General features: G+C 41.4%; 1 protein-coding gene across 1 annotated transcript in view; it reads left to right on the top strand.

Annotated features, from left to right (window-relative positions):
* The first annotated feature begins 7601 nt into the window (after positions 1-7601).
* The window catches only part of ACSM5 (acyl-CoA synthetase medium chain family member 5), a 39067-nt gene continuing 31172 nt past the window's right edge, over positions 7602-15496 (top strand). Inside the window, 2 exon segments of the mRNA XM_012805863.2 lie at positions 7602-7733; positions 9336-9554. Of these exon segments, the coding sequence (XP_012661317.2) occupies positions 9351-9554 (204 nt within the window). The 5' untranslated portion in view covers positions 7602-7733; positions 9336-9350.

The raw sequence follows: 15496 nt of genomic DNA, 5'->3' as shown, positions 1-15496 counted from the left end.
ATAAAAGGTTCCAGCAAAGCCAATTTTTAAAGGAAGAAAAACCTGGAGGGCTAATAATTATTCTTGCTGTACTTTATGCAAATAATCAGACCCAGTATACTGAAATTACAGTTTATTTTGGCAATTAAATTAGTTCTGCTATAATTTATTTTTCAGTAAAGTGAAAAATTAGAGAGAGAAAAATAGTTCAAAAGGAAAAAACTGTGGCCCATGTGTATTAGATTCCAGTGTTGTCTCCAATGCCAGATCATAAAGTGAGACATAGCTGTTTTACTAAACTATTCTGTTAAGTGGGACTAAGAGAATTATATATATATTCTCTTATATATATATATATAAATATATATATAATTATGTAGAGTTGTTAGATTTGCTTTCAAGCCTTAACAAATATCACTGTTGGCTATGCTGGAAAAACATGTGCAGTATTAAATACTACCTGCTGTGTCTATGTAGATACCTTAGAAAAAAAATTGGAACCTAAATATTCACTAAAATTGCCCAGAACTTTAGATCAGTTCTGTATGGACTCTTAAAACAAGGTATTATCTTAAGAACTATACTAAGACTATAAATAAAAATACTAATGTTCCCATTGTGCAAACCTGGAAATCCAGAACTTGTAGATATTTGTAAATAGTTTCATTGTCTTCCCCTAGACCCAACCTTGACTTCATCCCTGTCAGTGTAGGAAAGCCAGAAAGCCACAAACATATGCAAGGTAGCTGAGGTCACGTGGAAGCCATATAAACACTTGCAGACACTGCCATGCTGGTGCAAGAGGCTGATAAGTTGACTTTAGGACAAAACTCAAGAGTTTAGGTATCATATTCAGTGGTCACTCTATGAACACCAAAAGACACCATTGGTCAACAAGCTCATGCCTCACCAAATATCAAAGGTTACTGTGTAAAAATCTGAGGTTGATTATAGAGGTTGTATGCATGAGGCATGTACTTAGGATAAAAGAAAAGGGAAAATTAAAAATCTTCTGGGGAAATACTTCTACATTCCCCTTGCCAGGAAGTAAAGTTTAATTGGGTAGACGCCTTGCCACTGGTTTTGTTCAATATTAAATGTACCCCCTCTAAAAAAAATTAAAGTACTAAATAATGTATAACAGGCCTCCCCTAATCCTCCACAATTTAGCAGAGATTTGTACAAGAACTGGGAGATACTGAATTAAATAGGCAGTTAAAAACCCTGAGAAAAGAAGCAAAGGAGATCTCCACTTGAGTAATTAACTGTGTTCTGGTTAGTCTTTTGTGTCTGTACCCTTTCTCTCCAAAGGTCAAGTCTAGATCAAAGATCAGAACAGGTCCCCTCAAACCAAGGAAGAAAAAAACCCTACAGCATCATCCAGACACATCCACAGCAGTGAAGGTGGAAGAGATCCTCACCTGGATCCATCACAGCAAGCTGAAGAGAGCCGTGAAAAGCAAAAACAGGTCCAGCCAACCCTTGAAAGGTAACTTTTAAAGTGGTCAACATGCCCTGCTCCAGCCACATACTTGGAGGTGGCTGGCCAACCCATTGCTGAAGCCTGAGGAAATTCCTCGCAGGATTTGTCTTACTTAGACTTTGGATTTTAGACTTTGGGAAAGAGGAAGGAAGGATGTGAGCTGTGCACCTGTACCACTAAGATAGAACTCTCACTAACCTAGTCCCAAGAATAGAAGACTAGTTTAATGAAGTGTTAAATGCATTCTTTTCTGCTTATTCATTCTCATCCTGGCTTATGTTTTTGTATCTCTTTCAACCATCTTATTACTAGATACTAACCCTCTCACTCCATGGTTAACAACTCAGCTCTTAATGGGCGAAACTTCTGGAGAAGTTCCAGATGAGGAGAATGAAGGAACTAAGGAAATTTCCCCCCGAAATATGATCTCTTGGTATGAAGAATATTTTAAATTAAAAGGCCATTTTTGATCAGAAAGCCTGGCCTCTCCTCTATAAAACCTGAGTAACCTGACTTAGAACCAGAAAAGTCTGCTAACTTCCTTATTTTATGCAAATAGACCTGGCCCCTTCTGAAGCACGAAATTAATCTGCAATTCAATCTGTTTCCACCCATCTACACATCCCCCCTAGCAACCACTTGCTCCACATATACTTTCCACACTCTCCCCTCTCCCTTCTAAAAAGCATCCTTAAAAGTCACTGACTATCACTGAAACTTCGGGAAATCATTCTTGTGGTTTCCTATTCCCCCCCCCAAACACATGGATTTTGGAAATAAACCTTTCTCTTATTAATCTATCATAATGATCTTTCAGTAAACCAGATAAAGAGAAAAGGGCAAGTTTTGCCAGGGTCCCTACAGAGATGTCAAAGTACTAACCAGAGAGTTACTTTTTCTTCTACTGCAAATCATTAGAATAACCCCTCTTAGTTATGCAAGCATAAGGCAGTGAGGACCACCCAGAACCTTCCTAGGCCTGACCATTGAAGGTCCTTTTTTAAAACTTCTTGGTACCCAGGATCCCTTGTCCAACAGAAAGTGGCCATATTTGCAAGAGCACAAAGGAGCTTTCTGAACCTTGAAATTCAAGGTTATAAGACCCTCTCTGAGGGATCTGTGTGGCGCTAACCTGTGCTGGTGACCTTGTGACTGTGAACCTTCAAGGGAGCTGTTTCAGGCCCAGCTCAGTGGGGGTGGAAAGTGAGATCCACAGTGGGCTCACCTTCAGGATCTCCCCTCTTGGGTCTTTGACAGAGTGTCCTTCAGGGTTTCATGTTTAGTTTGTGGGGAAGGGGCAGTGGGAGGTACCAGGCTTCCTGCTAACCCAGGCAAGCTGGATTATAAGGCTAGAGTTCTTCCAGTGCCTCAGATGGCACAGAACAGAGACCAAACTCCACGACTGGTGAGGAGCGCCTTCCACAGTCAGACTCTCACCCTGTGGTTTCTGCCAACCTTAAGGAAACCAGTAATTCATTTGATCATTCCCCAAATATTTTAAAGGGATGGATGCATGCTGCATACCATTTAGAGGCTGGGAACATAGAAGTGACCAAAATAGACAAGAGTCTTTGCACTCCAGTAGTGAGAAACACAGTCAGTGAGACAAACAGATACAATAAGCCCTATGTCAGATGATGATAAGTGCAGGGGAGAAAAAGTAGATAAGGTAAGGTCCAAAAGCTACAGGATAAGGGGGAAATGGGGACATTTTAAATAGGGCAACCACAGAGAGCTTCCTTCAGAAGTTGACATTTGACTGAAGGAAGCGAAGTAAACTATGTTTGTATTTCTGGGGGTGGAGGAGGGATAATCCCTCCCTCCTTGCTCTTTCTCCTGAGACTCCCCTCAAGCTCCAGCCCAGCTCTGCACTGTCCCAGGACTTACTTTGATCTCTGGACCCAATTCTGGTCTGGCCTTTGCACTGTGCCCTTAGCCCTACTCTGGTGGGCTCTGGTTCTCCCTATTTCTCTGCTCTGGCCCCACTGTGGCCCCTCTGTGGATTCTCCACCTCCTGGAAGACTCTGCCCAGCCTTTAAAATTCTACATTCAGCTCCAATGTCACCCCCTCACCCCCATGCAGGACAGACATGGGAAACTTTGATTAATAATAGCCAACATCTCTTCTGAAACAAACTGCATATGGACTCCATAGGATTCCACACAGAGAGAGCCCTCATGTCCTTTCAGCTACTGTTTCTCCCCCAGACATGGAGCAACCTCCCCACTGAGCTGAACTTGCTGCTTCCCTCCAATTCATCCTTCCATACACAACAATCAGAGAGTTCATCTTGAGGTAGGAATTTGATACCATGGTTCATCTTTTTTTTTTTTTTTTTGGCAGTTTTAGCCAGGGCTGGCCTTGAACCCACCACTCCCGGTATATGGGGCCGTCGCCCCACTCCTGAAGCCACAGGCACCGCTCACCATTATTTATCTTAACCATGCATCCCTATGGCTTGCCATCACACACCAGCCAAGCCATTTCCTGGAGTCTGCCAGACTTCAATGGCTCCCACCTGGACCACACCTGTCCTTGGTATCCCCATCTGGCTGTGTGCCCTCTCCTGTGGGTCAGCTACACTGGCTCCTTCCTGTTTCCCAAATTCACCCTGCCCCAGGCTTTTGCCCTGCTGGGACCACCCTTTCCCACATTGCCCATCTTTCATAGGTCCACTGGGTCCCAGCTCAAATCACTGCTCCTTAGAAAGATCTTCCCCGGGTGCTCCATCTCACCTCACCCTTGTTCCTAACACTCTGCCTTAGCACCACTGTTTCCTCCATATTTCATATTATTATTTCTGAGTGTACATTGTTTTGTTTATTTTTAAAACTTTTCCATGTAGATGCTGATGTTCATATCTGTTTTCCCACTTCCTAGAACAGTGCCTGGACCAGATTGGAGCTCAACAAATGTTTGAACGAATGACCTAATTTAACTCTCATAGTAAACCCCATGGTCTGTTTCAGTAGCTCGTATCTACGACTACATGTTAGAATTTCCTGTTTTTTTTTTTTTAATACTGACATTCAATCCAAATCTGATAGGTTCTAATTTAATTGGTCTGAGATGGGTTGAGTCTGGGTATCATTCCTTTTTCTACATCTTCCCAGTTGACCCTAATGAGAAGCCATCTATACCACACAAGTTTGTGACATTTGGCAGAGGGAAGGCACCCAAGGCAGGGCCCATCAGTCACATTGACCATTTTCTCTAAAGCTCATACCTGTGGGGGGCAGGTCAAGGCTGGAGCCCCAAACTCTGTGGCTCTTAAGGAGAAAAGTCTCAGCCCGAAGAGCAGGGTCCCAGCTTCCCTTTGTGATCAGAGCAGGACTTGAAGGCAGCTGAGTATTCTTCTAAAAAAATCTGGGGGCAGAAATGAAGCTCTTTCCTGGCACACACAGTGCACAGCAGCCTCCACAGCAATGTTCTGAGTTCTGGGGTTCTGGTGGACCAGGGGTGACCTGGAGAAGAATGGGCCATTGTTGAGTAAGAGGGGCCCCTGCTTGGCAGCCCTGGCTGAGAGGAGAACTTGTCCAGGGACAGCAGGGGTCAAAGTTTACGTAGAGGGCCAGAAATGAAACACAGGCAGGGTGTGTTTCAGGGTGTGATCCAGGAGGACCCTGATCTCAGTGCCTGTAGGGTGGATTTTGAATCTCAGCTCTGTCCTTAATAGCTGTGTGGCCTTAAGTGTGTGTTTTACTCTTTTCCAAGGCTCAGTAGTTTCCTCTCTTGAAAAATGACATATAACCCAGGGGTATCATAAGGGTTCAACAATACGATCTGTGCAAAATAAGCAGTACAGTACCTGAAGGGCAGTGCCTCTAGCCTGGTAACCCCCAGGCTCATCTCCTGCCCCTCTTCTGCTCTGCACCTATGTCCGGACCTCTGCACGATGGTTTCCTCTGCCAGGTGAAGCTCTCCACCCAGGTATACTCAAGGCTCACTCTCTTAGCTCCTTCAACTCTTTCCTCAAATGTCGCTTTCATAGTTGGGCCTTCCCTGATCACTTTGTTTCAACTTGTAACTGCCCCTTGCTCTTAGGCATTTCCTATCCTCCTTTCACCTTTATTTTTTTCTTTACAGCATAATTGCCTTCTGAATTCCGCATAATTTACTTTGCCTAGAAGGTAGTAAGTGCTTAATACATATTTGTTTAGTGAATAAATGAAAGGCTGTTACTATTGGATGAATAAAGGAAAGGGTTAATATTATTCACATCATTATTATGGTCAGAATTTGTAGCTTTCAACTGTCTGCTGCTCAATTTTTACTACATATTAATGGTGATGGGGCAAAAGTAAATAAATAAAAAATACTGTTGAAGAGCCATGATAATAAGATCAGATTGCCCAAAGAACAGGTAAATCAGTCCATCCACTTCTCTGAGAGTGGAGATTGCATCTTTAGATCTGGCTGAAGATCCAGAGATGGAGACATCGTCTGGGACACAATAGAGAACTGGGGACCATGTTCCACATGGGAACAAGTGGACCATGAGGACCGAGAGCAGGGGTTTGGTAAGCTCTCACCTAATGGGTACAATGTAAGGGTATACAGCACACCCCCTAGGGGAAGGGCTCAACTATTACCTGAACTTTACCTAAAAATGCAAATAATGTAACCTAACCATCTGTACCCTCATATTAATCTGAAATTTAAAAAGAATAAAAATAAAAGAATATTCTTTGTGGCTAAGCTTGGCAGGAAGGCATAGGGGCTGCCCATATGGAAATGGGCCACACTGGCCTGACCCAGAAATGAGACAGAGCCATGGGGGAACAAAATACAGTGATGGATAAACATCCAGAGTGATGGTGAATTACTGAAAAGATAGGCAGCTGGTGCCGGAACACCCTCTCCGTGGGGTACCCATAAACCCTTCTCCAGCAGAGAGATTTCTGCTCAATTCTAGGGAATAATATTAAATAAACTTGAATATTAAAAAAGCTTGAAGTTCCCACCGAACCTTGTGACTGGGAAACAAGTGTGGTTTGATTCTGAAATAAACGTAAAAAATAATACATAGACACACACTGTGTACCCAGAGTGTCCCAAATCCCTTTAAGTATACCTGTCAAACATGGAAAGTCTCAGCACAATAAAATCTGGCAGATAAAAAATCATCACTACGTATAGTTACTTACACTCATTAACTGGGCAAATATTTATTGAACTATTGGTGATAAGGTGCTAAACCACATGGAAGGAACAGTCCTGGCAGAGAGACCAGCCGGCTTGAGGCAGGAGGCAGGGCCGTGTCAGAGCCAGCTTGCAGGGACACTCAGAGACAATTGCTAATGTGCAAGAGTGTTTCCAGCATGTGAAAACTTTGGTAGCTTGGAGTTGGTTACGCTGGGAGTAGTCATACTTCAGATGCTGGCAAATGCTATAAGTCAGAACGTTTTGTGAATGTTATGCTCAGAGAAACCCTTTACTAGTAGCCAACTGTAAACCAAAACTTCAGAGATCAAACAAGGAAACCAATGAGGCTGGAGCAGAGTGAGCAAGGAGATGAGAGGGGGAATCATATGGGACCCTGAAGACTCTTGTCAGGACTCTGTCTTTGACTGAATGAGACAGACAACTGTGGGAATTTTTTTTTTTTTAACAATTTTGAACAGTGTACAATGACTTCATTATTTTGTGTTTCATGTACAGAGTTTTCATTTATAGAGCCATGACCATGGTGCAAATATACAGCAATTCTATCACCACCAAGAGTTTCCCAATCCCTGCAGTCACTCCCCAGTTACAGATCTGGCCCTGGGCAATCAATCCCTCCTTCGCTCTCTGTATCTACAGAGGCAGAAAAAGAACAAGGTCTGACTTATTTTATCATCTCTGTTGTCTCCTTTCTGTTAAAACATGAAGTTTGTCTTCTTTTCTCAGATGAGGCAGTGATCAGAATTTTCAGGAAATACACTAGCAGTATAGGGACACCAAGCAGGCACTAAAGCAGGAGTTTGATCTTCTAGCCACTGTGAGCAGCCACAGTGAGTGCTGAGCCCTGAGAAAAACTTGGCTGGAGGCCACTCTCACTGGCTCAAAATGTCCTGGCAAGTTGAAGCAACTGCGTCCACTGCTGGCTTCTGGCCCCGCCCATTCTTGGTCGCATTTGGGGCTGAAGTTCCCCGGGGAGGCTGAGTCAGCAACCTGCCTTCCCTAGCCTGCTGAGGAAGTGTGTGTCCAGGCTTTCAGGCCGTTATGCCCTTCAGCTAAAGCAGACCAGAGAGGCCTCCTGAATAGCTAGCTGGATTCAAGAACAAGGTAATTCAGAGAGAAATTCTTTAGCCAAAGGTGTCAGCTTCCCTCTGGGGAGTTTGCTGATTAAACCAACAAAGGCCAGGGCCAGAAATGGCCTTGGGGACTCTAATTATCAGCTGCCAAAGGGTTTGAGAAATCCAGGGGAGGGAAAATAGGAATGGATTTGAGGCAGAGTTCAGGAGAGGTGAAGGGTGTCAGAGAGAGGGAGTTTCCCAGGCCACAGGCCTAGGGTTGGCAGCCACAGCAGAGGCTGCATCTGTGCTTTTCTGGGGGGCGTGATCTGGAAGGAAGCTAATTTCCCTTCCAAGCCTCACTTTTTGGGCAGTGTACGATTATCTATAAATGGAGAAAATAACATTTATAGCAGTTATTATCAGGATTTAGTGAAATAATTATTATAAAGCACTTTCAAAATCCCTGGTACACAGTAGGCCTTCACTAGACAGCAGGTGTTATTGTTTTTCTTGTTGTTATGACACATTATTACTGATGGTTCTTATCACCATCAGGAGGAAGGTGACACAAGGAAACAGAGACTGGGGATACAGCCTTTAGACCACTGCTTCTCCAACTTTAACCTGCACAAGGGATCCTGTTAACCTACAGATCCTAATTCCACAGGTGTGGGGTGGGCTCTGGGGTCTTACAATTGTAACAAGCTCCCAAATGATAACTACCACTGCTGGTCGAAAGACACTTTGAGTAGCAAGACACTAAAACTGTATAGTGTACGAAAGCAGCCATGTGTGGCTTCTGAGCACTTGAAATCTGGCTGGTCCAAATTGAGATGTGCTTAATAAGGGTAAAATATATATCAGATTTTTGAAGACTTTGTACAAAAAAAGAAGGAATGAAAGAATGGAAAATACCTCTTTAATAATTTATTTGTACATCGAATACATGTTGAAAAGTATAAGTTGGATATATCTACTTAGAGAAAATGTATTATCATAATTAATTTCACCTGTTTCTTTTTACTATTCTTAATGGAAGTACTACAGTGTTTCCCCAAAAATAAGACACTGTCTTATATTTATTTTTTCTCAAAAAGACACACTAGGGCTTATGTTCAGGGATGTCTTCTCCACATTGAAATGCATGGTGTGACTATGCAGATGGGCATAGCCATGACCATCACTAGGTCTTAATATCGGGATAGGGCTTATATTTAAAAAATGCATAGAAATCCTGCTAGGGCTTATTTTGGGGGTAGGTCTTATTTTCGGGGAAACATGGTAAAATATTGTAAATTGCACATGTGGCTCATGTTCTATTTCTACCAGACAGCACTGCCCTAGAACTGTCTTTCCCTTTGTCAGGCCAGTTCAGGTTTGGCCAAAGGCTTATTGAGGATCCCTTTTGAAGGACTGAGCCTTGGGAAGTGGGATCTAGGTGACTCACTTCAGCCCAAATGGGACACACAAGCAGTGGGAGGTGGAAGGGATGGACCTCAGGGTCAGAGAAGAGAAATGAGCTACATCATATGGCAGAACTGAGACAGCAAGCTGAGAGCCTATTCTGCAAGTCAATGTATATTACAGTCATCATCAATGCCAGCCACAGGCTTCTCCTAACCTGAACTTTCTTTTCTCTCTTTGGTGACAGACAGGAGAAGAAAACATGAGGCCATGGCTGAGAGGCCTGGTCCTCCAGGCACTGAAGAACTCCCGGAGATGCTGCAGGTCTCATGGGCAGCCACCACCTCCACTTGTCCTCCAGAAGGCTGTGGCCAACTGGGAGGCTATCAGCCTGGGGAAACAGCCCATGCCTGAGTATTTCAACTTTGCCCATGATGTGCTGGATGTGTGGAGTCAACTGGAAAAGGTGAAGCCTGCTTTGTGCTTAGACTTCCTATTGGGCATCTGAGGTTGCCCCAGGAGTGCCCCAAGGAGACTCAAAGCTACAAGACAGGTGCATATGGAAATGTGAACAGTAGAATTTTTCTACTCCTAAAGTTTAAGCTGTTGGCATTTAAGTCTTAGGAGAAAAAACCAAAGCCAAAAGCAAACAAAAAATTATCACCAAGTGTGAGCCTTAGACATACTGGCCCAGTCCCTGAGGTGTCTCATATTCCTGAGCCCAGATCATATAGTGAAATGGTTGTATTCCTTTTGATACTTTTCTAGTTGTTCCTACCAAGTGAAGAAGGATGTTTTGCTTTGCTGGTCCTCTGTTTTTAATCTCCCTCTCACTTCTCAGGCACTTTCCTTCTACATAAAGAGAGAAGGGGCTCGGGCTCAAAGCTTTCATAGCAGATACGTAAATTGGAATAAGATAATCCTGATTTCCCTGTGCATATGCTTCGCTTATTTTCCCTTCTTTATGTGTCTGTCACATTTTTTTGTGGTTAACTTTTATTTGTGTTATGAAACTAACTTTTCAATTACAGAAAGGGAATATAAAATTTTATTTCAAAGACATTTACTCACGCTAATTTTAAGATGAGATTGTTTAAAAAAAAGAATATGTAGAAGCAAAGACATTGTTAGCAGATACAATATAATTATACTGTCAGTAGATATGATAAAACTTACAAAGCTTCTGTGAGTATGATTGAGACATAAAACTAGGCGTTGCAGTTAAATGAACATGGTTCCCCGACATAGTGAAGTGTGACCTTGGACAAGTGCTCACCATGTCCTGGATCTCAGTTTTCTCATCTATAAAATGGGTGTCATGTTACAGACCACTCAGAGTTGCAAAAATTAAATGAGAAATCTATGTAAGAGATGGAGCCAGATACTCCATTCCTGACTGTCTACAAAATCTAAGCTTTTTGGGTCTAAGGTGGATATCCTTAGACAAATTCTCTTAATAATAAAAAAGAAAGATTAATTCACATGTAAAAAGTGGAATAAGTACCTTCAAAAATTCTCTGCTCCATAAAAACAACAACAACACCAGAAAAAATTGTGAGAATCAACTTATTTAGAACTCTGGAAACTAACCAGAAACTTTAGCCACACAATGATGTTAATGAAGGAAATTGGATGAATCTCAGTGAGAACAGTGAGCTTTGTGGCATTTTAACTTGTCCTTGTTCCAATGCCTACTTTCTATCTATGCGGTGGCCTTGAAAAATCACAGTCTTCATTCCTGGTGCAACATGTTAGCTATCAGAAGGAGCAGAATGGAGTTAGAGATTTTTCAAAGTTTTATTCCTGAAAAATTATCACTATTTGAATTGTCTGATGATTCTTTAGGAGACTCTACTTATATAGGGATACTTTTCCCCAGTGTATGTTCTTGTTTGGTTTATCAAAGATTACATGGCCACAAGATGTTAGTTTTATGTCATGTTTTTTTTATTCAGTTCCAGATGTCTATGTCTCTATTTTTGTGCCAGTACCATGCTGTTTTGATCAGATCACTATGGCCTTGTAATACAGCCTAAAATCTGGTAGGCTGATGCCTCTGGCTTTGTTTTTATTGCTAAACTTTGTTTTTATTGTTCCCTTGACATATGTAGCTTTTTGCCAGCCTGAGCAGACACAGTACCCCACCTCCACCAAATAGAGAAGGAAAACAAAAATACTCTAAATCGAATCAAAGCAAACGAACAAAAAACTTTACAGGATAAAATTGTGGGAAAAACAAATAAACAGGAGCAGAAAAACTAGCAAAACATGAAGTTCTTATTATTAAAGAAGGCAACACTGAGAAATTATATTTACACAAGAAAAATGAAGAAAAAAGAAAAAGAAAAATATGGGGGGGGAAGTTAAAAGAAAAAAAAGAAGAAAAACAAAAACAAAGCTATATATCTATATCTTGCTGAATATTGCCCGGGCAACAGGTGATCTTCTTGAGTATGAGATGCTAATCACAATTCTAATACAGCTGTATAAGATGGAGACTGGAGGCCTCTGCTGACTTCTTTGCCTTCAGACCCTCCAGGGTTGAGAACTTGAATCTCTCCTCAGCCTGGTTACCAGACACACCTCAAACATTCCAAACCATGGCACTTGGCTAAACAGAGGCTTTCCCAGGAACGCATGTGTTGCTGGGATCTTTCCCAAAGTAACTGCTCACTTCTCAGGTGGCGCCAAAACCTGCCTTGCTCTACACCCCTGAGGGTCAAGGCTCAAAGCAGCTCTCCCACTGCTGAACACTAAAAGCTCTGCTCTTCCCTGGCATCTCAGTCCTGGCATCTGGGCACTGTTCAAAGTCACTTTCTCACTCCCCCAAGGTCTCCCCACAGGCCTCACTCTAGGAGCCTGAGGGTAGAGCTTACAGGGCAGCTCTCCCACCATGGCTGTGCACAGCCCACGGCTGAACAGTGAAAGCTCTGTTCTGGCCCAGCGGTTCAGTCCCAGACTCTGGGCTCTGTTCATAGTCACTCACCCAAGGTCTCCCAATGTAACTCAACCGAGTGTCCAAGCCCACAAAACCAAAACAACCTGCAGGGAAGGCCTTCCATGCCCTCAGACTGAACTCAACCACTTGCCACATCTCCACTGCTTTCATCCTCCTCCTGGTGTCCAGAAGTCTCCTGCTGCCTCCATGTGTCCCCAGAGGCATGTTTCTGGGCAGAGCCCACAAGCCAGAGGTGCCTAGAGTCTTTTCTCCTCAATCTCACTATGCCCAGTCACAAAGAAGCTGTTTTTTGGCTGCCATTTTTCTCCGACCCCAAGACTCCACTTGTAAAAACTAACTGTATTTGGACCTACTCAGAGCTCGACCAATGAGAAAAGCCTTTTCCCTGGGGGCTTTGTCAAAAATAATTATAGGCAAATATTTTATGGTTTCCAAAGGTGGTGGATAATAGGTGGGACAAACAACAGACAAACCAAAATCTAAAAAAGGAAAGTTGTGGAATGAGATGTCTAGGGGAGCTTTGAAAAGCTCCATTTGTTATAAATACAGAAGGCAACATATGTAAGTAAGGCTTTGCACATGCTTAGGAATGATCTGAGAAAACCCTAGGTTTTCACCTCTGGATGACCTTGAGTGTGAAGCAAGCAGGAAATTAAAGCTAAGGCAGAGCTATCAACTTCTGGCTGAGCGTAAAAGGTATGCTCCAACACATACAAAGATTGGAGATGTATTAATTACATAAATTTAAAGAAATATCTGTCTAGTCACAGCTGATCACTAAGCTAACTAAGTAGAGACCTCACTGGCACATGCACAAATAACAAACTTTACAGAATTAGTTCAGAAAAGTCACTAAACAAACAAACAAACTGCAACAAGCAGTAACAACAAACTTGGCAGTGGGGGAGAATGGGGAATCTGATTTCCAGAGTTATCACATTATGTGATTTTAAATGTGTAGTTTTTACTAAAAAGTATAAGACATGAAAAGAAACAAGAAAACATGGTTTTGATAACCAAAATAATACCTCCCATCAAGATTTCCATATTTTGGTTCCTGAAATCTGTAAATATGTTATTTTATGTAGCAGAAGAGACTTTGCAGATTTGATTATATTAAAGGTATTGATATAGAAAGATTATCCTGTCTTAGCGCCTGTAGCTCAGTGGCTAGGGCACCAATCACATACACCAGGGCTGGTAGGTTTGAACCCAGCCTGGGCCTGCCAAAAAACAATGACAACTATAACCCCCCGCCAGGCGCTTGTAATCCCAGCTACTTGGGAGGCCGAGGCAAGAGAAGAGCTTAAGTCCAAGAGTTTGAGGTTGCTGTGAGCTGGGATGCCATAGCACTCTACCAAGGATGACATAGTGAGACTCTGTCTCAAAGAAAAAAAGAAAGAAAGAAAGGAAGGAAGGAAGGAAGAAAGAATATCCTGTATTATTTGGGTGGGAATAATATAATCAAAAGGTCCCCTATAAGAAGAAAGCAGAGAGTCAGAGTCAAAGAAGGATATGTGATAAAGAAAATGGAGATTGGAGCGATATGGGGTCATGATCCAAGGATGTGGTCTCCTTCTGGAAACTGAAATAATGCAAGGAAATAGATTCTTTCTTAGAGATTCTAGAACTCTGCCGATACCTTGATTTTAGTCCACTAAGACCGATTTTGAACTTTTTATCTCCAGAACTATAAAGTACATTATTGAAAGAAATTAAAGAAGACCTACATAAATAGAAAGACATCCCATGTTCATGGATAAGAAAAATTAACATTATTAAGGTGACAATGCCTCCAAAATTGATCTACACACTCACTGCAATCTATGTCCCAGAAGACTTCAAAGAAATTGACAATATAATCCAAAAACTCATATGAAAATGCAAGGGTCGCCTAGCAGCCAAAAAATCTTGAAAAAGAAAAAACAGAGTTGGAGGACTCGCACTTCCTTACTTTAAAACTCGCTACAAAGTTACAGTAATCAAGATAGGTTTTACTGGAATAAGAATAGACATAGACAAATAGAATAGAATTCCAAATTTAGGAATAAAACTATAAATCTGTGGTCAACTTATTTTCAACAAGGGTACCAACACAATTGAACAGAGAAAGAACTGTTTTTCCAACTGGGTATTCTATTCGCATGCAAAAGAACAAAACTTGTCCCCTACCTCACACTACATACAAAAACTAACTCAAAATGGATCAAAGACCTAAATGAAGGAACAAAAACTAAAAAGTTACTAGAAGAAAATATTGGTGTATATCTTCATGATCTTGCATTAGGCAATGATTTCTAAAGCACATGCAAAAATGAAAAAACTAGATCAACTGAATGTCATGAAAATTTATAGTGCTATATTTGTATATCAAAATGAAAAGACAGCCTTTAGAAAAAAGATAGCATATATTCTAATTTGTCTGCTATGAGTATAGTATCTACAATATAGAAAGAACTCAAATTCAATAATTAAGAAATGCCCAATTGAAATATAGGCTAAGGAATTGAATAGACACTTCTCTAAAGAATATAAACATGGTCGATAGATACACAGAAAAATGCTCAACGTGCTTATTCATTAAGGAACTATGAGTCGCAGTCACAAGGAGGTACACTTCAAATCCAATAATGTGGCTAAAAACAAACAAACAAACAAAAAGCAAAGTGTACAATAGTGTTAGCAAGGATGTAGAGAAATTAGGACCCTCAGACATTGCCAAGTAGAAATGGAAAATGAGAAACGCACTGTGGGAAAACAGTCTGGCAGATCCCGGAAAAGTTAAAGATAGAATTATAATGATCTAGCACTTTTACTCCCACGTATATATCCAAGAGAATAGGAAACATGTGTTCACACAAAAACTTGTTCACAAATATGTGTAACAATATTATTTATAATTGTCTCTGAGTGGAATCAATCCTAATGTCCATCAGTTGAAGAATGGATAATCAAAATGTGGTCTAACCACATCCATAAAGACAGAAAATGGGTAAGTGGTTGCCAAGGGCTGGGGAGAAGGGAATTAGGAAGAATTATGAATTTGTACAGTCTTTCTTTTTAAGGTATTAAAAATGATCTGGAATTAGCTAGTGATGAGGCTTACACAACCTTGTGAATATACTAAAAACCAGTGAATTTTGCACTTTGAAATAATGATTGTTATGTTATGTGAATCGTATTTCAATAAAAAAAAGAAGAGGACACAGAACAGTGAAAATCATATGCTACCTTCTGCACTGAAAAGGCGAGATGGAAAGAAATACATGCTTGTGTTTACCTACAGGAACTCTTGAAGGGTACGCAAGAAACTAATAAAATTGGTTCCTCACTGAGGCAGGTAAATGGGTACAAGGATGAGAGCAAGATCTCTCTATGGATTTCTTTCCATATTGCTTTATTTTTCAAACCTTGTGAATGTACTAAATATTGTAAAAAAAAAAAAAAAA

The sequence above is a fragment of the Otolemur garnettii genome, unplaced genomic scaffold, assembly GCF_000181295.1.
Source record: "Otolemur garnettii isolate 467f Iridium unplaced genomic scaffold, OtoGar3 scaffold00044, whole genome shotgun sequence".
Classification (NCBI taxonomy): Eukaryota; Metazoa; Chordata; class Mammalia; order Primates; family Galagidae; genus Otolemur; species Otolemur garnettii.
The sequence above is the reverse complement of the archived record's forward strand: the minus strand, read 5'-3'. Positions and strand labels throughout refer to the sequence as shown.